This window comes from Eptesicus fuscus, chromosome 14 (genome assembly GCF_027574615.1).
Source record: "Eptesicus fuscus isolate TK198812 chromosome 14, DD_ASM_mEF_20220401, whole genome shotgun sequence".
Lineage (NCBI taxonomy): Eukaryota > Metazoa > Chordata > Mammalia > Chiroptera > Vespertilionidae > Eptesicus > Eptesicus fuscus.
Window position 1 is genome coordinate 148,140 of NC_072486.1, and position 19,250 is coordinate 167,389.

The following is a 19,250-nucleotide window of genomic DNA, read 5'->3' on the forward strand; positions in this document are numbered from 1 at the left end:
TAATAAATGGGATGGGAGGGGAAACAACACAAAAACCCCTCTCCCCACAAAATGCTTGCCCTCCAGGACGGGGGCGAGTCAGCCCTGCTGGGTGAGGGGGTCTTGGGGGGGCAGGAGGCCGGCTCAGCTGTCCTTGTCCAGACCAGGACTCTGTGCCCACTCTGGCCAGGCCCCCTCCCCCTTCTTCCCTTCCCCCATGGGCACTCGGGGGTCCTTGCTCTCCAGCACCCAGGTGGGACACTGCAGGCCTCTGCGGGGAACCCCTCCCTCTGCAGCCACCTGACCCTTAACCCCGAGCCTGCAGCCACCTGACCCTTAACCCCGAGCCTGCAGCCACCTGACCCTTAACCCCGAGCCTGCAGCCAGGCCCCAGCATTTCCCCTGCAGCCACCTGACCCTTAACCCCGAGCCTGCAGCCAGGCCCCCGCATTTCCCCTGCAGGTCCCCGAGCCCCTCCGCGGGTCATGGCGCCTCACCTGCACTTCCAAGTAAAGTCTGGTTGTGCCTTCAAATGGATTCCTCAGGGCCTTTCACACGGCCCAGCACACCACACGCGTGTGCAGAGGTGGGGCTGTGTGCTCCGTGGGCTCGGGGCCCAGGGCAGGGGTGGGGAACCTTTCCTCTGCCAAGGGCCATGTGAATATTTATAACATCGTTCGAGGGCCTTACAGAATTACCCACTTAAAAATTAGGTGGCTGCTTTTGGTCAAACATTTAATAACCCCTGATGCCTTGGCAGAGCCAGACCAGATGGTTTCGTGGGCCTTATGCAGGCTGGTCATTCCCCACCCTCTCAGGCCTCAGTGTCCCCATCCGTAAACTGGGCAGTGTGGGAAGAACTGAAGCGCTGGTGGTCCCTGCATCTGGCCCTCAGCTTGCCTTGCCCCCACGCCCCGTGCGCACACGCACACACACCCCTATCACAGAGAGGCCACCACACAGGGCTCCTTGGAAATGGCGTTTATTGGGATGCCGAAGCGTGGCCCTGAGTCTCACGCAGCCTCGTCACTCCTCTTTCTCATCCCCGTGGGTGATGATGTAGCACAGGGACTTGTAGTCAATGTCCCCCGCCAGGTCCACGGGCGTCAGGGCGAACATCTGCTCCACCTGGAGGGGCAGTGAGAGGCCCAGCCGGCGAGGGAGGAGGGCACGCCTTGGTCCTCCGCCTTGTCGGGCCCAAACCCAAACTCAGCTAACATTTCCTGTTGTCTGACTTTGGGCAGCCTGGGGAGAGGCGGGCCCCTAAGGGGCCAAGGGTCAAATAGTCCCCTCTGGCCCCAGACACCCCTCTCTGTGCCACCTCCACCCCCAGTGAGCCCTCCTCCAGATACTGCAGGTGCCCCCGCACACTGGGCTCTCCTGGCCTGGCACACCCTCTCCCTGTGGACTACACACTCTTCACCCTCCGGGTCTCAACAGGGGTGGCGCCTCCTCCGGAGAGCTGGGCTCCAGGGCCAGGAGGCAGGCGCCCCGGCTCCCGGTGCCCCTGGGGTGATCCCCACGAAGGAGCCGGCGTCCTCACCTCGGCCTGAGAGAACTTGTCTGCCTGGGTCAGGAGCAGCTGCTTGAACCTGGGGGTGAGGAGCAGTGGGAGCCTGGGGTGGCCTCACAGGTCCAGGATGAAGGCCCCGTGGTCCAGAGAGCGGAGAGGGCTTCCAATGAGGGCGGTCCCCTCCAGGGGCCTCCCCACAGCCTGGCCAGCTCCCACTTACTCGTCCTTGTTCACCACGCCCTTGCCACTGGGGTCGAACATTCGGAAGGCGCTCAGGATGGCCTCCTCGGGGTCTGTTCCTGGGAGGCAGAGGGGCCAGGTGAGCAGCCATGGCCCAGCCTCCAGGTTCACCCAGGAGGAACCAGGGTGCAGGGAGCCCTCCACACCCCAGAAGAGGCGGGAAGGTGTTTCCGGTTACAAAGTGTCCCTGAGGCTCAGATAGGCCAAGATGGAAGTCCTAAGGTGGACAGGTCTGGAGGGAGATTGGGGTCTGGGAGCGGAGACTGAAGACACATTGGGTTTGGGTGGGGTCCAGGCGGGATGGGGGTTCAAGCTCACTGCCCTCTGGGATCCTGACCGGCCGGCTCACCATTGAGCTTCTCTCCGAAGAGCGTGAGGAAGACGGTGAAGTTGATGGGGCCCTTCCCCTCCTGCAGCATGGCATCCAGCTCCTCCTCCGGGACACTCACCTTCCCTGTGTGTGTGGGGGGGGGGGGGGGCAGAGGTGGACACAGGGACCCAGTGCCCCCAGCAGGGCTCAGGCTGCCCTCCCATCTTTCCCAGCCAGGGGTGGAGAGTCAGAGGCAGCTGTGGGTGGGGGAGGTGGGGAGTGAAGGGAGGAGGAGGCCTGTCCCCCATCAGCAGGCTCCCAGGGTGAGCAGGGGGGGGCTCATGGGTGGGAGTGGGAGTGCTCACCCAGCTGGGAATAGGTCTCCCGAAGGTCCGACTTGCAGATGATGCCGTCACGGTTCTGGTCGATGCAGCTGAAGGCCTAGGGTGGGGGTCACAGTCTCCAGGTGGGAGCAGCCCCCACCCCAGTGAGGGGGCAGTGAGGGAGTGCTGGGTGTGGGAAGAGCAGGGCCAGGGGCCAGGACCACCTCCAGGGAAGGGGTGCGGGGGCAGGTGCTGGGGCGGGCCGCTCACCTCCTTGAACTCCTGGATCTGGGCCTGCTCGAACATGGAAAAGACGTTGGAAGAGCCGCGTTGGGCCTGCTTGGTGGCCGCGGCCTTGCCCCGGGTCCCCGCCTTCCTGCTGGCCTGCAACAGTGTGGGTGGGGAGGGGTCCTCTCCAGGGCTCCCCCAAGATGCCCCGTGCACACCCCAGAGCATTCCCAGGAGAGCCGGGGTCAGGGTCCTCTCCCCACCCCTAGAGGCACAGGCCAGGCAGGCACAGGATCGCTGCCCTGCTCTCCCACCCCAAGGACAGCCCCAGGGTGCCCCCACCCTGGCCCTCACCATCGTCTCTCGGTGGCAGCCTGGTGGCCGAGGGGCCCGCAGCCTCCCTTATGTCTCAGCCTTATCACCTGCAGCACCAAATAAGGAGAGGAGGAGAGGACAGACCCAAACTTGGCAGCCCCTGCCTGGGCTGGGGGAGGACAGGGCCCCAGATTCCAGCCACATTCCAGTGACCCTCAGGCCCCTGACATGTAACACCCGGTGTCCACCATCCGGGAGGCGCGGGCTCAGGCCTCCTGAGAGCAGAGAGCAGAGCAGGCTCCTGGCTGTCACCACTCACGGTGCTCATGGGCCCCTGTCACCTCCCTCTGACTGTCCCCCGTGCAGTCCGGCCCAGACCTGCCCAGTCCAAGAGGACAGTGGGGGGAGAGGGGAGGGCTGCCTGGGGGCCTGGGCCTGGAGGGCAGCGGTGGTCTCTGGCCAGGACCCCCAGCGACTCCCAGAGGCCTTGGTGCTGAAGCTTGGCCCTGGCCTCCTGGCTGTGACCCCAAACAGAACCTGCATGTGAGGCTTTCGGAGCAGGAGCACGGCCTGGACTCCAAACAGTCGCTTGCCCCGCCGCCCCCCCAACCTCCCCGCCCCCCAAGGTGGGTCATAAGCCCCAGATGCGGGCCCAACCGCTGAGTGAAGGGCGGGGGCAAAGAAGGCATGGGAAGCAGACCTGGAGCAGGAGTGGCCCTGCTGCCCCCTGCTGGATGGGGCGAGGCATGCAGGCGGCCCGGCTGTGGAGCAGGGCCTCTCACCCGCTTTTGTAGAACAAGGAAATATTTTAGGGCACCTTCTTCCCACCCTTAAGACGAAATTCACACAGAAAAACCAATGCCATGCCCCGAACAGTAGCCTCAGGACAACTAGGAAGTGATTTCCACGGAAGGGGACCCGATGCGTGCGGGGCTCTGGACCCAGGACGCGAGTGTGTCAGCACCGAGTGACCTAACAGCTCCAAGAAGCTGGTGCGGAATTCAGATGCCAGAGAACTAGCGACCCGGAGCGGTGCGCCTGAGACCAGGGACACGGAGGACAGCTCTGGATCGCCCTGCTCACACTCACATCGTTCATTAAGCTCCACAGCAGTGGGTTTGGGTGTGGGATGGAGGGACCCCCTGCTCAGGCAGACCTGGGGCAGGATCAGCCCCCAGAGACCAGCCCTGCCCCCTCCTGGGCACTTCCTGGGGCTCCCGGAGATTTGATCAGGGCATCCACACCCCAAATCCCACAGGCAGGTGGGGCCTGGGCACATCTAGGACCTCTGACACCACCCAGATCAGCCTGGCCTGTTGCTCCGCGTTCTGTCCCGTCCTCCCGCCCCCCGTCCCCCCATTGCTGGCCGGAGGAAATAACAAATCAGTGTCTGCACAGGCGACCATGTCTGTACACTGTCCCACAGCCCTTATGCTCAGAAGTCAAAGAACGTGGACAAGACCGTGCTCTAAACGTTTAGAACTTTTAATTAAAAAACCACCCCGTCCCATGATGGGCATGAAGAGGCTGTGCTGAGTGCTGCTGGGCTGCTGTGTGGCAGCCCCATGGGGGTCCTCCTCTTCCTGGGTCCTTGACAGGGGCTGTGGGGGCCTCTCTGGTACCTCCTGTGGAGAGGCTGCATCCCAGGCCTCCTGGTCCTCGGTCTCCACGCTGAGCTGATCCCTGCCCCTCTCTCTCCCGTCTCCAGGCAGAGAAGCCCACCAGGCCTGGGTGGTCAGCAGCCCTGCCCGCTGTGGAGCCAGGTGGAGATCTGGCCAGGCCCCTGGGCTGCCTCCCCATGTGGGCTGAGTCCCAGGGAACCAGGCCACAGCAGGTCCACAGGGCACCCCTCCCCAGAGCGGGCCCAGGCATGGCTGAACCAAGCCGAAAGCTCCAACTAAGTCCTGAGCGAGCCCCGCCCTCCGGGTGGTGATTCCAGCAGAAAGACAGGAGACGTGGTGGGAATCTCCATTTCTGCTCCTGGAGCCCCCAACCCAGGCAGGGCCCTGGGGCTGTCCCTCCCACTGACTCAGGAAGACTGGCCTGCCCAGCAAGGCCTTCTCCTTCGTGTCTTCCCCATCTCCAGGCGGCAGCGGGTGGGGAGGCAGGCCAGGCTGGGGGCGCCTGTGGGGGAGTCTGTCCCCTGGAGCCTCCTCCGTGCCTGGCCGCCGCTGCTGTCACTGGCCCAGCATGTACGCCTTCTTACAGGCCACCGCGGAGACCAGGGCGGCGCCGCGGCCGCTGCCATCCTCCGACTGGATGAAGGTGATCTCGCAGCTGGGGGTCAGCCTGCGCACGCTGGCGTGGAACCGCTCCTTGAAGCTGAGCGGGAGGAGGCCGGGCTGAGGGCCCGCCTCCTGTGCCCCCCCCCCCCCCCCGCCTACCCAGGCCCCCGCCAGGGACCTGCCATGCGTGCGCCCAGGGGGCCCCTCCCCTGCCCCTGGGACCTGCGGGGAAGATGAGGAAAGAACCCCTGGATCCATGAGCAGCAGGAGAGCGGGGGCAGTGCCCGGCCCCCCTCGTGTTTCCTGGGTGGAGGCCGGGGATGGGGCTCTGCGCAGAGGACGCTCGCCAGGCGGGGGCTGGGCCGGGGCGCAGGCTCACCTAGGGTGCAGCTTGTACACGGAGCCGTCCACGCCCACGGTGATGCGCATCACGTCCTCGCTGCGGCTCTCGCGCATGCGGTTGATGACGGCGGCCAGCCCCGCGGAGCACATGTGCGCGGCGCGCGTGGACACGCTCTCGCAGGCGCGGCGCACGAGGTCGCAGTCGGCGGCCGAGGGCCGCAGCCCCAGGGTGCGCAGGATGTTGTAGATCTGCTTGCGGTCGCCCGAGTCGCTGCGGGGCGGGAGGGGCGGGAAGGGCGTCGCTGGAGGGCCCTCGGCCCCAGCCAGCCCGTCACCCACCGGCGGCCCCCTCCTCTCCCTTCCCCTCCCGTCCAGGCAGAGCGCTTGGGGCTCGGGGCCGGGGCCAGGAAAGACTCGGGGTCCGCCAGCGACGGGCCGTGACCGGGTCATTACTCCTCCTTAAGCCCAGGGCCTCCCGCTGTCGCGTGGATGGCGTGAGACAGGAGCCACGGAAGGGACACGCGGGCTCCGTCAGCTACCCGGCGGCCCTGGGACCGAGGCCACCCCGCCCCGCGCACCTCTCCACCTGCGACACGAAGCGCGTCTCGAAGGCGCCGCGCGTGCGCAGCTGCTCCGAGGCCTCCCCGCGGAAGAGCAGGTCCTCGTCCACCAGCCGCAGCAGCACCAGCCGCACCAGCTCGCCCATGTACTTGCCGCCGATCAGCTTCTCGTACCTGGCGGAGGGCGGGCGGAGGGCGGGCGGTGGGCGGGGGCCGGGCACCAGCGCCCCCTCGCGGCCACGCGCCGCCGCGACACCTTCTGCCAAACCCGGGCTCCTGCTCCCGCGCTCAGCTAACGCCTGGGGCCTGGGTCCAGCCCTTCCGAGAGCGGCCTGGAACGGACCTGCGCTGGGTCCACGCGGGCCTCCCGCAGGCGATGGGTGCTATTCTCACCGCCCAGGTATAGTCGGGAAACGAAGGCTCAGGGCGCTGGTGACCGCTCTGGGGCGCGCTCTCAGGGCCCCGCGCCCCTGACATGCGCGGCCCTGGCACCTGCGTCCCCGCCACCCGCGTCCCCGCCGTGAGCCTCCGTGTTTCCTCCTGAAGCGCACTGACGGTCACAGACACGCGGTGTCTGCGAGCCAGACCAGGCTAAGCGGGAGCCAGCAGGGCCTGGCCGCAGGAGGGGCTCCCAGGGTACCCGCTGGGCCCCGCGCGCCGGCAGCACCCCACAAGACGCTGCGTCGCTGTGAACGTGGGCAGACCTGTGCCTTGGGGAACTCTGGGTTAAACCCGTTAACGTGGCGGGGGCATCTCAGACCTCCCTACGCCTGTCGGCACGGAGAGGGGCCCGGCTCCTCTCTCCACCGCCCCCTTCTCAGGACCAAACGCTCACGGAGCCGGTTCGCAGAGCGGCCCGACGCGCGTGTGAGCTGCAGGAGGCTGTGGCCGGCTTCCCCAGACCCGCTCAGAACAGCCCGCTATCCGCGTGGGCCTCACAGCTGCTGGCCCGGGTTCAGCGAGCTCTCGTCCACCGCGCGGTCGTACTCCAGCAGGAACTCGTCCAGCTCGCCCGCGTCCCCGAAGGCGCCCCACTCCGTGTTGACGCACATGCGGCCCTCTTCCCCTTCCACCAGCTCCACGTTGTGCATCTCCTCCATGTAGCAGGCGTTGCAGCCCGTGCCTGCGGGAGCGGCGGCGTCGGACCCAGGGACCCGGCCGGGGCTGCGCTTCCCCAGCCGCCTCTCCTACACGTCCCACCCCCGCCCCCTCTCCTGGGCGCCCCGCCCCCACCCCGCCCGCAGGAAGCCCCAGGGCAGTCTTCTCAGCCCCCACGGGCCCTGGTCGGAACCCACCCCTCGGGGCTGGTCCTCTTCCCCACAGGGGATGGTAACACCTCCTGCTCCCTTATCTGGGTGTTGGGAGGATTGAGGGAAATGCGTTAAATGTGCAAAACAGAGACGGGTGTTGGGTGCTAGGGTTTTGTCTACCCTCCACCCTTGTTTTCTGGCTTTTTCCATTTTTTCTGGCATTTAAGCCTCACTGTCTTGGGCTCTGTTTTGTTTTGTGTGGGTTTTTTTTTTGGGGGGGGGCACCCTGAGGTAAGGCACAGTGTGGGACCGGCTGTGGAATTTGCAGGGAGCCCCTGGGGCCAGCTCAGCCTCCGCTCCAGGCACTGCCTCTTCCTCAGGCAGGGCAGGCAGACCTTCCAGGAAGAGGTGATGCCACTTCTGCTTATTCCCTTCCACGTGGACAAATCTGTCTAGTTTGGTCAATTTACCAGAAAAAGTGCTTTAATTGAACCTGATGGGCAGGTGCAGGTGCAGCAAGCGTGCCACCCGACGCAGTGACTGCAGAGGGAATGCTTCCTATCAGGACAGAGCTTGCATCTGGGGCGCGCCTGCCCCTCCCCAAGCCTGCCCCGGGGTGCAGAGGCCCCGCGCTGACTGTGGCCCTCACTCCTCAGGGCCCGAGGCCCAGGCCCCTGGACAGGGCAGGGCATGCGTCCTTACCCACAATCATGCCAACCTCACACTGGCGGTCTTCGTAGTAGCAGGAGATCATTGTGGCCACCGTGTCGTTCACCATGGCCACCACGTCCATCTCAAAGTCCTGCCAAGAGCACAGAGGGGTGGGGCTGGGCTGGGGGTCCTGGGCTGGCCCACCAAGGAGAGAGCTGAGACTCTTCCTGAGGAGACCCAGACGCCCTCCCTGACATCCTGGCCTGAGGGGGGAGGGGCCAGGGAGGTGGGGGAGGCGGGGAACAGGTGCCTCCTCACCCCTCTCCGCTTGATGGCGTCTCGCAGGAGCCCCACGATGTTGTTCCCTTCTGCTCCTGAGGCCTTGAAGCCCTTGGTCCAGTTGAGCAGGATGCCCTGCGGGAGGAGGACCGCGGTGGCCGCTGAGGAGGCTGGGGCGGGTGTGAAGTGGGGAGCTACCTCGGACCCCAGACCCCACTCAGCGGGTGAGCAGACTGAGGCTCCCGCAGTTTGAGGTCTGAGGACCACACAACTGTCCCCGTTCCTGCAGAGCGGGGTCCCGGCAACTGGAGGATGTTTGTCTAGTGAAGCCCGGAGGCATCTCCCCAGAGGGAGGGTGTGGGTCTGGGGTGGAGCAGCAGAAAGTGAGCAGGTTCCTCTGTGGCACCCCCTGCAGGCGAGGGAACCCCTGCGCTCAGTGCGCGTGGGGTCGGGGCTGGAAAACCTGTGCGGGAAGTCGCTCCTGCTGTTGTGCATGGGGTTTCGTGTCACAGACGTGTGTGTGCTTGATGCGTGCAAATACATGTAAAGGTACGGTGTGCACACAACTGATGTGCTTGTGTATGCATGTGTAATTGGCGTGTGTGTAACTGCCAGGCTCGAAGGCAGGGGTCAGCCTCCGCCCGCACACCTCAGCCCCAGCACAGGGGTCACCCGTGATGACCCCGGCTGCTGGGAGCCCATGCTGCCACGTCCCACCGGGCCGGTCACTGACCTCGGTTCCCTAATCGGCAGTGGGGTGTGAACAGGGCGATGTTATGGGGAGACCGAGGCAAACACGAGTCACGAGTGTGACAGGCACATTTCCCGCAGAGGAGCTGTGTTCGAAGGCACACAGGGAGCCTCTCTCCCGGGTGCGTGTCCGTCCCTCCGTCTGTCTGTCTGTCCGCTGTCGTCCCCTTGCCCAGCCCCTGGGCCCCACCTTGTCGATGTCTTCGTGCCTCACGGGGAAGGAGAAGGTGAAGCCCAAGGGCAGCTTCTTGTGCTTCATCTGGTGCTTGTCCAGGAAGTCGGAGATGCACTCGGAGATGTAGTCGAAGAGCTGGAAGCGCGTGGCCACAGCGGTGGGCGGCCACAGCCCCGTCCCCTCCACCCAGAGCCCGTGCTGCGCCCCCACCCCCCAGGGAACCCCCAGCCTCCAGGGAAGCCAGCTCCGCTCAGCTCAGTCCCTCCATTTACTGGGTCCTGAGCCTCCCCTAGAGCCCTGCCGACGGCAGCCCCAGGACAGGGTGGCTCAGGCAAGGCTGGTCCCCCAGCTGTGCTGTCCCAGTAACCCCGCGACTTAGTCACAGAAGACCGTGACTTCTGTTTCCTCCAGGTGTCCTGGCCACTCCCCTGCTGCTGTGGAGGACTGGCCCCCCCAGGTGGACAGGTGGCCCCCCAGGTGGACAGGTGGGCTCCCCAGGTGGACAGGTGGGCCCCCCAGGTGGACAGGTGGGCCCCCCAGGTGGACAGGTGGGCTCCCCAGGTGGACAGGTGGACACTCACCCAGGTGGACAGGTGGGCCCCCCAGGTGGACAGGTGGGTCTTCCCCAGGTGGACAGGTGGGCCCCCCAGGTGGGCCCCCAAGTGGACAGGTGGGCTCCCCAGGTGGACAGGTGGCCCCCCAGGTGGACAGGTGGCCCCCCAGGTGGACAGGTGGCCCCCCAGGTGGACAGGTGGGCCCCCCAGGTGGACAGGTGGCCCCCCAGGTGGACAGGTGGGCTCCCCAGGTGGACAGGTGGACACTCACCCAGGTGGACAGGTGGGCTCACCCAGGTGGACAGGTGGGTCTTCCCCAGGTGGACAGGTGGGCCCCCCAGGTGGACAGGTGGGCCCCCCAGGTGGACAGGTGGGCCCCCCAGGTGGACAGGTGGGCCCCCCAGGTGGACAGGTGGGCTCCCCAGGTGGACAGGTGGACCCCCCAGGTGGACAGGTGGGTCCTCCCCAGGTGGACAGGTGGACACTCACCCAGGTGGACAGGTGGGTCCTCCCCAGGTGGACAGGTGGACACTCACCCAGGTGGACAGGTGGGCCCCCCAGGTGGACAGGTGGGCTCCCCAGGTGGACAGGTGGGCCCCCCAGGTGGACAGGTGGGCCCCCCAGGTGGACAGGTGGGCCCCCCAGGTGGACAGGTGGACACTCACCCAGGTGGACAGGTGGGCTCCCCAGGTGGACAGGTGGGCCCCCCCAGGTGGACAGGTGGGCCCCCCCAGGTGGACAGGTGGGCTCCCCAGGTGGACAGGTGGGTCCTCCCCAGGTGGACAGGTGGGCCCCCCAGGTGGACAGGTGGACACTCACCCAGGTGGACAGGTGGGCTCCCCAGGTGGACAGGTGGGTCCTCCCCGGGTGGACAGGTGGACACTCACCCAGGTGGACAGGTGGGCTCACCCAGGTGGAGGGCCCACCCTCCAGGACTAGAGCCCGAGGCCCCGCTCACCATCTCTGCGGTGCCCGTCATGGCGTCCTCGGGGATGCAGTACATCTGGTGCTTGGTCTTCACGCTCCAGTGGCCGGCCTCCCCCTCCCCCACCTTCACCAGCATCACCCGGAAGTTGGTGCCGCCCAGGTCCAGCGAGAGGAAGTCCCCGACTTCTGCAGCCACAGGGAGAGGAAGAGGGCAGGCAGGAGGCCCAGAGGCACTGGACAAGGGGCCGCAATGCCAGACGTCTGGGGATACCCCTTTCAATGGGGGGAGGGGTCAAAGGTGAACTGGGAAGTCCGTGGGAACCCCCTGCCTTGAACTGAAGTCACCCCCAGTCCAGAGCTCAACTAAAAAACTAGTGAAATGGCCCAGACTCAGGACTGGGGGCGGGGAGGGGGGCAAGTGACCACAGGGAGTACTTTCCCAATGAGACGGGGAAGCCAGTTCTTGAGGCCACGGTGAGCCTGCAACCCAGGTGAGGGTCGGCCTGTCTGGGGCCCAGCACCGGGGCCTGATTCCAGGCTGCTGGGGCCAGAGCCCTTGGAGGGGCTGGGGACAGCTGCCCCAGCAGGGCGGCCCCACCCCTGCCCTGGCAGTACCTGAGCCTTCGGGGGTGGAGCGCACGTAGGTGGGCAGCATCTTCACGCTGGCCTCCTGGTGAGTCTCCAGCCTCAGGCCGCGGTCCATCTCCTTCTGCATCCGCCTCATCACCTTCTTCAAGTCCTCCTCCTGCAGTCGGAACTCCGCCAGGATCTGCTCTGCCTGCACGGGGGAGCGGGAGGCTGGGTACCAGGCATTCCCCACTCACACGAGGGTCTCCTTTGCTCTCTGGCCCTGGTCCGGGGTGATGACTCAAATCACCCGTTAAAAGCAGCTGAGCAGTTAGAGCAAGCGTTCCAAGACCAGCCTCACGGACGGGCCGGGGTCCAGGGTGAGGGCAGAGGGCAGATGCGGGAGGCGAGGCGGGGAGAAGGCTCTGACCAGGAGAGCGGGTGAGGCCAGGACAGCCTGTTTGAAGGGCGGGGGGCAGAGGCATTACTGTGTGAGGGACGCAGTCACTCCCGCTCCAGGCTGAGGCTAAGGGCGTGAATGCACCACGTGCACACTGGCCAGAGGGACAGTTAGGGCAGCTGAGAGCGCTGCCGTCCAAAGGTGGAAGGCTCTGCGGCCATGGGGGTCCCCGTGCACTGACAGGAGCGAGGCCTGTGCAGCCAGCGCCACCTTCCCTGCGAGTGTGATGGCCTGGAGGGGTCTCCTCCTGAACCTTCTGGGGCGTGGCCGGCCCCTCCCGAACCAGCCGCCGTGCCCATGCGCCCCGTGACTGGACCTCGCTCTGCTCTGCATGTGGGTGGGTTGGCTCCCGCCCACCTAGCACAATAGGCACATTCCTGCAGAGGAGGCCACTGAGATTCACTGGTGTTTGGACCCAAAGGAAAGGAAAGACACTTGATAAAAGCTGGGGGCCTCCTCCACGTAGGCGCCGGGAATCCAGTCAGGGTAGGGAGTGGCATATTGAAGGAAGGCCGCCCCTCCCCAGGCCAGGGACCAGCCTGTGACTGGGCTAAGCCAGTGGCCGATGGCGGGTGAAGGAAGCTGGGTTAGCAGGAGGGCCTTCTGGGAAGGGCAGTGCCCCTGAGGCTGTGAACACAGCTGGGAGGCATGAGGCCGGCTGGCAGCAGCTGTCCCACAACCATGAGGAGCCACGGCGGAAGGGAAAGCTGCTAGCAAAACACAGATGGGGAGGAGGAGCGGCCCTGGTGACATCACTGATGTCACCCCAGACACCCACCCCAGGTGCTGGCCAGGGGAGCGCACACTGACACCAGACCCAGGGTGAGGGCTTCCGGTTTCCTGCAGCCTGGAGCACTCCTGATGGGTGCCTGTCCTAACTTAGGAGCCATGCCGCTTATCAAGACCACACAACGGAACATGTGGACCCATCACAAAGGGACGGCTGACAGGTCTATGAGCAAACGCGCAGATCCGAGCACCAGTGTTTGCTGAGCAGGCGCAGCCTGCAGCCCCTGGCTCGTGGGAGGGCGGGTGTCCTCGGCCCATGCCTACCACTCTGCCCTCCGTCTGTCTTTCTGTTGTGGTTGTTGATCCTCACCCAAGGATATTTTTTCTGTTGATTTTTAGAGAGAATGGAAGGGAGGGAAACATTGGCAGAAGTGCAGGGGGGTAGAGGGCCTGAACGGGACGCAGGCATAGGGCTGTGGTCAGCAGTGTCTGGGCTGAAGAGGACATCTGGTTGGAGTGCAGACCCTTCACAGATGCGTAACGGTGACGGCACCAAATACATGAAGTCTGGCTCCCAGCCAGAGCAGGGCTCCCGGGAGCATGCACCCCTCAGAGGGCGCAGCCAAATAAATGGGCGTCAGCGAGCAAAGCAGGCTCCCAAGAGGCCAAACCCCAACATACCAGAGATACAGTGCACCCACGGGAAATGGGGTAGAAGAGTCAGGAATGATAAAAGCGGAAACGAATCACACAGAAAACACACACGTGAAACAACAGTGAACTCGATGAACGAATCCCACACCAGTTCTTTCAAAAGAGCAAACACGTGGGCCGGCCAAGGATGAAAGACAGCAGCAAGCGAAAGGCCAGGTAGTCACAGATGAAGCGTGACCATTTCCTTTCCCCTGCCTGCCCCGCCCCCTCCAGCCTGCACCCCCTGAGAGCTAGCGAGGAAGACACGGCAGGGACACCAGGCGGCACCACCGACAGCCAAGGCCAAGAGGCCGGCAGAGGGCACCCGAGTGTGGCAGCGGGTGTGGAGCTCCTGAGCCTCCAGCCACAGGACTGGGGCCGTTTGCAAAGCTGGCTGTTGGCACTCGGACCCCGGACCCCCTGTGCCCAGGAGCTCGGAGACAGGGTGGGTGTGGAGCGTGGGAAGCATTTACAAGGCAAGTCCCGGGCGGTGGGGCTGGGGCCTCGAGGGGCCCGGGAACGGGAATCCCTGCCAATACCTTTCGTCCTGAGGCTCTATTGGGGGCTCATGAGCACCATCACTCTGCTGTGGGCCTGGCCTGGCCTTGGCGGGGGGCAGGGGGGGGGGGGGGGGTGGTTCCAAGCACAGAGGGGGCTGGGGTGGCTGGGCACCTGTTGAGTGTGCCATGAGCTTCCTTCCCTGTGAGCAGAAGCATGGACTTGGTTACTGGAAAACCAGAGCTCTGCCCCCATATTCGTTCTCTCTGTTATCCTCTCTAATAAAAGAGTAATATGCAAATTGACCATCACCCCAACACACAAGATGGCTGCCCCCATGTGGTCAAAGATGGCCACCCCCATGTGGACACAAGATTGCCACTACAAGATGGCCAGCAGGGGAGGACAGTTAGGAGTGACCAGGCTGGCAGAAGAGGGCAGCTGGGGGGGACCCAGGCCTGCAGGGGAGGGCAAGTGGGGAGAACCAGGCCTGCAGGGGAGGGCAGTTGGGGAGTGGGGGGGAACCAGGCTGGCAAGGGAGGGCAGTTAGGGGTGACCAGGCCAATAGGGGAGGGCAGTTGGGAGACCCAGGCCTACAGGGGAGGGCAGTTGGGGATGACCAGGCCAGCAGGGGAGGGCTGTTGATGGGGACCAGGCCTGCAGGGGAGGGCATTTGGGGGTCACTAGGCCTTCAGGGGAGGGCATTTGGGGGTGACCAGGCCTGTAGGGGAGGGCAGTTGGGGGCGACCAGGCCTGCAGGGGAGGGCAGTTGGGAGCGACCAGGCTGGCAGGGAAGGGCAGTTTGGGGCGACCAGGTCAGCAGGGGAGGACAGTTAGGGGCGACCAGGCCTGCAGGGGAGGACAGTTAGGGGCAACCAGACCTGCAGGGGAGGGCAGTTGGGGGCATACAGGCTGGCAGGGGAGGGCAGTTAGGGGCAATCGGGCTGGCAGGGGAGCAGTTAGGCGTCGATCAGGCTGGCAGGGAGTGGTTAGGGGGTGATCAGGCTGGCAGGCAGGTGAGCGGTTGGGAGCCAGCAGTCCTGGATTGTGATAGGGATGTCCGACTGCCCGTTAGGCCCGATCCACGGACAGTCGGACATCCCTTGAGGGGTCCCAGATTGGAGAGCGTGCAGGCTGGGCTTAGGGACACACACCCCCGTGCATGAATTTCATGCACCGGGCCTCTAGTAGTTTCTAAATAACTAACAGGCGATACATTGGCCAGAAGCTGAGTAGAGACTGTGTGTGTGCTTAGGGAAACACCCACCACTTCTTTGTAACCAACTGAAATCTCCGCCTGCCCATCAGTGGGCCTCTGGGGGCTGTCCCTTTAGTCCTCACCCAAGGATATGGTCATTGATGTGAGAGAGAGAGAGAGAGAGAGAGAGAGAGAGAGACAGACATCCACCAGGTGCCTCCTGTACATGCCCCGTGGGGATGGAACCCCAGCCTGGGTGTGTGCCCTGACCGGAATGGATCCCGAAACCTCTTGCTGTTCCCAACGGAGCCACTGGCCGGGCTGGGCTCTTCTAACAGCCACCTGCCACGACTTCATTGCAGTTTTCTTTACCACTTTATGCATTCACGCTTCTCATAGCTTGTTCAGGGGACAACGCGCCTGCTGGTGAGCCTGGGGGGTGCAGAGACGGGGAGAAGGGGGTGCTCCCCAGGCATGCCTGCCTGACCTGTGTGCCCGGAAAGGGGCCTGGGGTCCACCAGCTGGGAGGGCGCTGCTCGAGGCTCTGCTCTGGCCAAATCCAGGAGCCCGTGGGCAGGAGCCTGTCTGTGGGTAAACGTCATGGGCAGGGAGGGCCAGCCGGGGGGATTCTGTGTGTTCTGGAAAGGGGTGTGTCACGGTGGCGTGAAATCCGTTCCCCGTTCTCTGCTGCAGGGCTTTCCAGCACTTCCGTTCCAGGGCAGCCTTCTGCAGCAGGAGCCCGGGCACCCCGCCAGGCACCCTGGGGGTCTCACCCACACAGCAGCCAGGGCCTTTCCAGAGGGGACACTGAGGCCTGGAGGGACCGAAGGCTACTGTGCTGGGAACGGGGAGAGCCGCCCAGCGTGGGTGCAGGTGCTAGACATGGAGATGGGAGCCTTCTCTCCCCTGGGCCGGGTCAGTTCTGCTCTTTTGGGATGCTCACAAGGGGGCTTCTTTATCTTCTCCCACCCCTTTCCTCCCAGGGGCAGGGGTGGATCAGCTGGGCCCACCCAGGTCTTCACCACCGCCCGGTGGGTGGTCAGAGGCTGTGGCCTCTGCAGGGGGCCAGCTCAGCGGGGAGGGTGGGCGGTTACGCAGCCTGCTCCTGCCCACGGGGAGCCTGTCCCCCACACTCAGGGTCTCCTCACACTCCTCCCCGAGCTGCCCCATCCCAGCACACCTGCTGGCCTTTCCTGCAGAGGCGGGAAGCAGGGCACGCACAGGGCCTCACCCCATTGCTGAGCCTCCTTCCTGGGGGCAAAGTGCCGGGCAGCCTGAGAGCCAGAATGGAGGGCGGTCAGCTCCTCCCAGGCTGTCCACCCTGGCCCATGCTACAGACCGAATTGTGTGCCCAAATCCAGGCCGAAGCCTTAACCCCAATGTGATGGGATTTGCAGGTGGGGCTTTGGAAGGGGATTGGGGTTAGAAGAGGGTGGGGCCCCGAGAGGAGATTAGTGTCCTTCTGAGAAGATGGAGAGCTGGTGCCCCTCATTCCACTCACTGCACCCTCCCCCCACAAGGAGGACACAGTTGGGAGGGGACATCTGCAAGCCCAGAAGAGGCCACACCAGGACTGGCTACTCTGGCCCTGATCTCAGTCGGACTCCCGTCTCCAGAGCTGTTGTGTTCACTGCCGGAGCCAACTCACACACGGCCAACTGGACACGCTTTGAAGCCCGTGTCTCCCAGGCTCCAGGTATTCGTGGGCAGGGTTGGGCCAGAGGAGGGTCCAGTGAGGGGTGGGGGAGTACGGACCAGGATCGCAAGGGGTTCCCAGGGCCCAGTTTTAGCACAGCATCAGTGGACGCAGACCTGCCCCCGAGTAGTTCTAGAAACTGCTCGGAGCCGACATCTATGGGGAAAGCCTGTGGCCACACAGCTCTGCAGGCTACAGAAGGATGACCACAGGTCAGGCCTGGAGGTCAGTGCAGGTGAGAGGAACCACAGACGCGGACGAGAAACCAGCAGCACTGAGGTTCCCTTCGAAGCACGATTTCTTGCATTAAAATGGCATTTGTCTCGATGATGGATGCTTTTGTTGCCTCACTGAAGCATGTGCCTCACTCTGCTCAGCCCGGACCAGGCTCTCAACGCCCCAGACCAGCGACCCTTGGCCGCTGCAGGCAGCCTGGCTCCTGGCTGGGACCGGCACCCCTCCCTCGGGAGCAGAGACGGTCTGCCCGTGGAGCCCCGCGTCCCCTGGACACACGGAAGGGGCAGGGGCCAGCCCACGTCTGGGAATGGGCTCCCCACGGCGGCCGCAGCCCCTCCCACTCTTGCCACGCCATCTCTCTGCATGTCACAGACACCCCCCACCCCCATTCCTCCTCAGGCGGCCGCTGGGCTGTCTCCAAACCCTGCCGGCACGGGGGCCGCGGGCAGGGCCTCTGTCTGCCTGGCTGCCTGGCCGGGGCGCCTGCCTGGGCTGGCGGTTTTCTCCTGACATCATCAGCTCTGCCAGCAGCAGAAGCAGCGCCGTTTGTGCTGACCTTGTTGTTTCATGGGAGGAGGAGGCGTGTGAGGTGAGAATCATGTCGCAGGGAAGGCCCAGGCCTCTCCAGGGCCCCCACTGCACCCCAGCCGGCCCCTCGCCCCAGGGCCTGCCCTTCTCCTTGCTCACTACTTGGTCTGGATTTCTCTCTGTTTTGGAAAAAGTAACTGATCTCTGCTCCTCCCCGGGAGGGAACGGCCCTCAGGCTCCCCATGAAGCGATGCCTTCGAGGACGAGGACGTGTGGGCACCTGAGACCTGTCATCGTGTCTGCTGAGCATTGTCTCAGGACTGGGCTGCTGGTCTTCCACTAAGACCCCAGGCTCTAAACGGCCCAGACCTCAAACCAACATCAGTGGCTTCCCGGACCTCCTGGCCGCCTACCTTCCAGGCCACGGGCTGGAGTCTGGAGCAGGGAGGGGCCTGGTCTGCTGGGAGGAAGGGTCTTTCTGCCCAACACAGTGGGCGCCCAGGATCCCTCCCAGCAGGGCTTCCCTACGGAGCCTGAGCATCAGTAAGATTCTGAGCGGCAGGCGTGTGTCCGAGCTAAACCCACCCCTGGGTGTGGGGACCTGGGACAGAGGCTTCCAGAGCCAGAGGAGGCAGAGCTACCTTTTCCTTCTTGGCGGTCTCCATCCCAGCACCGTCATCCGGCATCGGCACCGCAGCCCGCTCCTGGGGGCTGGGACCCCTCCGCCTTTCCCAACAGGTTTCCGGAGCAGGACTGTCCCAAGGCTTCTCCCAACCAGGGGCTGGCTGGCCCTGGGCTCCTGGGCAACTATGGTCCCCCTTCGGCTGGGTTCTGGCTGGAGCTTCAGTCACAGTTTCCTCCTTTTCATTGTTCCCAGCAAAGCACACGAGCCTGGTCTTCAGGGCCACACCTGGGACCCTTCCCCACAGAGGCCTGGTCAGGCCGGGTGTGGCCGGGGCAGGGCCATCGCCGGGCTCCGGCCGCTCAGCTCTCCCAGGCTGTGCTGAGCTGTGCTGCGGTGCAGCCTCCAGGCAGACTCAGCAGAAAAGCTCCTGTCCCCTCGGTGCTGGGGACAGCATTTGAGTAATTAGGCTGAAGGTGACTGTTTCTCTCACACCCTAACCTGCTTCCCGGAGCTCAGCTGCCACCCAACACTTCCTGCTGCGACCAGGTGTGCAGTGACCAGGTGTGCAGTGGGGAATTCTCCTGCGGGGGGCCTCCTGCTCCGGAAAAGGCCTGCGCTGCCATGGCAACCAGGAGCTGGGCCTCCGCAGGGCTGTCCGCCGGTCATTAGAGCTGCCATGCAGAAAACAGGGGCTGAAGGCAAAAGGCCTCCATCCCCATCACCATAGCAACAGCCCAATGGCCTTGTCACCAGACTTCGCCACCTGTTCAGTTGCCCAGGCAGGGTCACACCCTAATGAGCAGAGGCCCTCAGAGGAGAGGGAGTGGGCAGCCCGTGCCCAGAGCGGCCCTGAGCTCTGCAGCTGCCTTCGTGGCTAGTGTCTTGTAGCCTAAGCCTTGCCCAGCGGGTGAACCGAGAGGCCAGGCCCGCGTCCCGTCCCGGGCGGGCGGGCTGCTCCGCTCGGTGCAGAGGAGCGTGCCAGCCCAGCGCACCGGAGCCGGACTCCCGGGACTCGGCACGCAGACGTCGACGCCCCTTCCGCGCAGCCTCAGTCCCGGACCTGCGGACTCGGAGAGCAGGTGTGAGAGCTGCACGGAATTCCTGGGTCCCCTCCACCCCGACGCCTCACCCCCTGGGCTGGGCGTGTGTCCGACTACGCGTGCCGCTGACCACCAAGGGCGCGCGGGAACTGCCGCCTCCGCGCCTCCGTGGACAGAGCGGCATCTCAACCACGCGGGGAGGAGCGGCCTGGGACGGACAACCCCGGCGGCTCGGGCGGCTCGGGGAGACCCGGGAGGACGCGGGACAGCCCTGCGGGGTGGGGCGGGGCCGGGCTCACGCGCGTGCGCACACGCCCCGCCCCTTGCCTGCGTGTTTCCGGCCGGACTCACGCCGCAG

General features: G+C 65.0%; 2 protein-coding genes across 3 annotated transcripts; both read right to left on the reverse strand.

The window, feature by feature from the left end:
* Positions 1-1,002: 1,002 nt before the first annotated feature.
* MYL7 (myosin light chain 7) lies at positions 1,003-2,712 on the reverse strand. Its single transcript, XM_028137757.2, has 6 exons — positions 2,636-2,712; positions 2,408-2,483; positions 2,082-2,186; positions 1,713-1,791; positions 1,523-1,571; positions 1,003-1,107 (listed from the first exon to the last, which is right to left on the reverse strand). The coding sequence occupies exons 1-6, from the start codon at positions 2,669-2,671 to the stop codon at positions 1,006-1,008; spliced, it is 447 nt and encodes a 148-aa protein (XP_027993558.2). The 5' UTR covers positions 2,672-2,712; the 3' UTR covers positions 1,003-1,005.
* Positions 2,713-4,375: 1,663 nt separating this feature from the next.
* Positions 4,376-18,163, reverse strand: GCK (glucokinase). Of its 2 annotated transcripts, XM_008160602.3 has the most exons (10): positions 17,869-18,163; positions 11,237-11,399; positions 10,653-10,807; positions 9,156-9,275; positions 8,255-8,350; positions 7,988-8,087; positions 6,975-7,158; positions 6,054-6,209; positions 5,513-5,746; positions 4,376-5,230 (listed from the first exon to the last, which is right to left on the reverse strand). In XM_008160602.3, the coding sequence occupies exons 1-10, from the start codon at positions 17,911-17,913 to the stop codon at positions 5,086-5,088; spliced, it is 1,398 nt and encodes a 465-aa protein (XP_008158824.1). In that variant the 5' UTR covers positions 17,914-18,163; the 3' UTR covers positions 4,376-5,085. The 2 variants fall into 2 exon arrangements, with proteins under 2 accessions (XP_008158824.1, XP_054582487.1); XM_054726512.1 differs by lacking the exons at positions 6,975-7,158; positions 7,988-8,087; positions 8,255-8,350; ... (2 more) ...; positions 11,237-11,399; positions 17,869-18,163 and adding an exon at positions 6,871-6,878.
* Positions 18,164-19,250: the final 1,087 nt, after the last annotated feature.

Excerpts from the sequence above, each read along its gene's own strand:
- MYL7 (XM_028137757.2), bottom strand. The coding sequence starts at position 2,671 with ATGTTCGAGCAGGCCCAGATCCAGGAGTTCAAGGAG. Across the intron at positions 2,484-2,635 it reads AGATCCAGGAGTTCAAGGAG|GCCTTCAGCTGCATCGACCA; the intron begins GTGAGCGGCCCG and ends CCCCCACCCTAG. Across the intron at positions 1,572-1,712 it reads GGCGTGGTGAACAAGGACGA|GTTCAAGCAGCTGCTCCTGA; the intron begins GTAAGTGGGAGC and ends CCTCACCCCCAG.
- GCK (XM_008160602.3), bottom strand. The coding sequence starts at position 17,913 with ATGCCGGATGACGGTGCTGGGATGGAGACCGCCAAGAAGGAAAAG. Across the intron at positions 11,400-17,868 it reads AGACCGCCAAGAAGGAAAAG|GCAGAGCAGATCCTGGCGGA; the intron begins GTAGCTCTGCCT and ends TCCCCCGTGCAG. Across the intron at positions 8,088-8,254 it reads ACGCCATCAAGCGGAGAGGG|GACTTTGAGATGGACGTGGT; the intron begins GTGAGGAGGCAC and ends TGCTCTTGGCAG.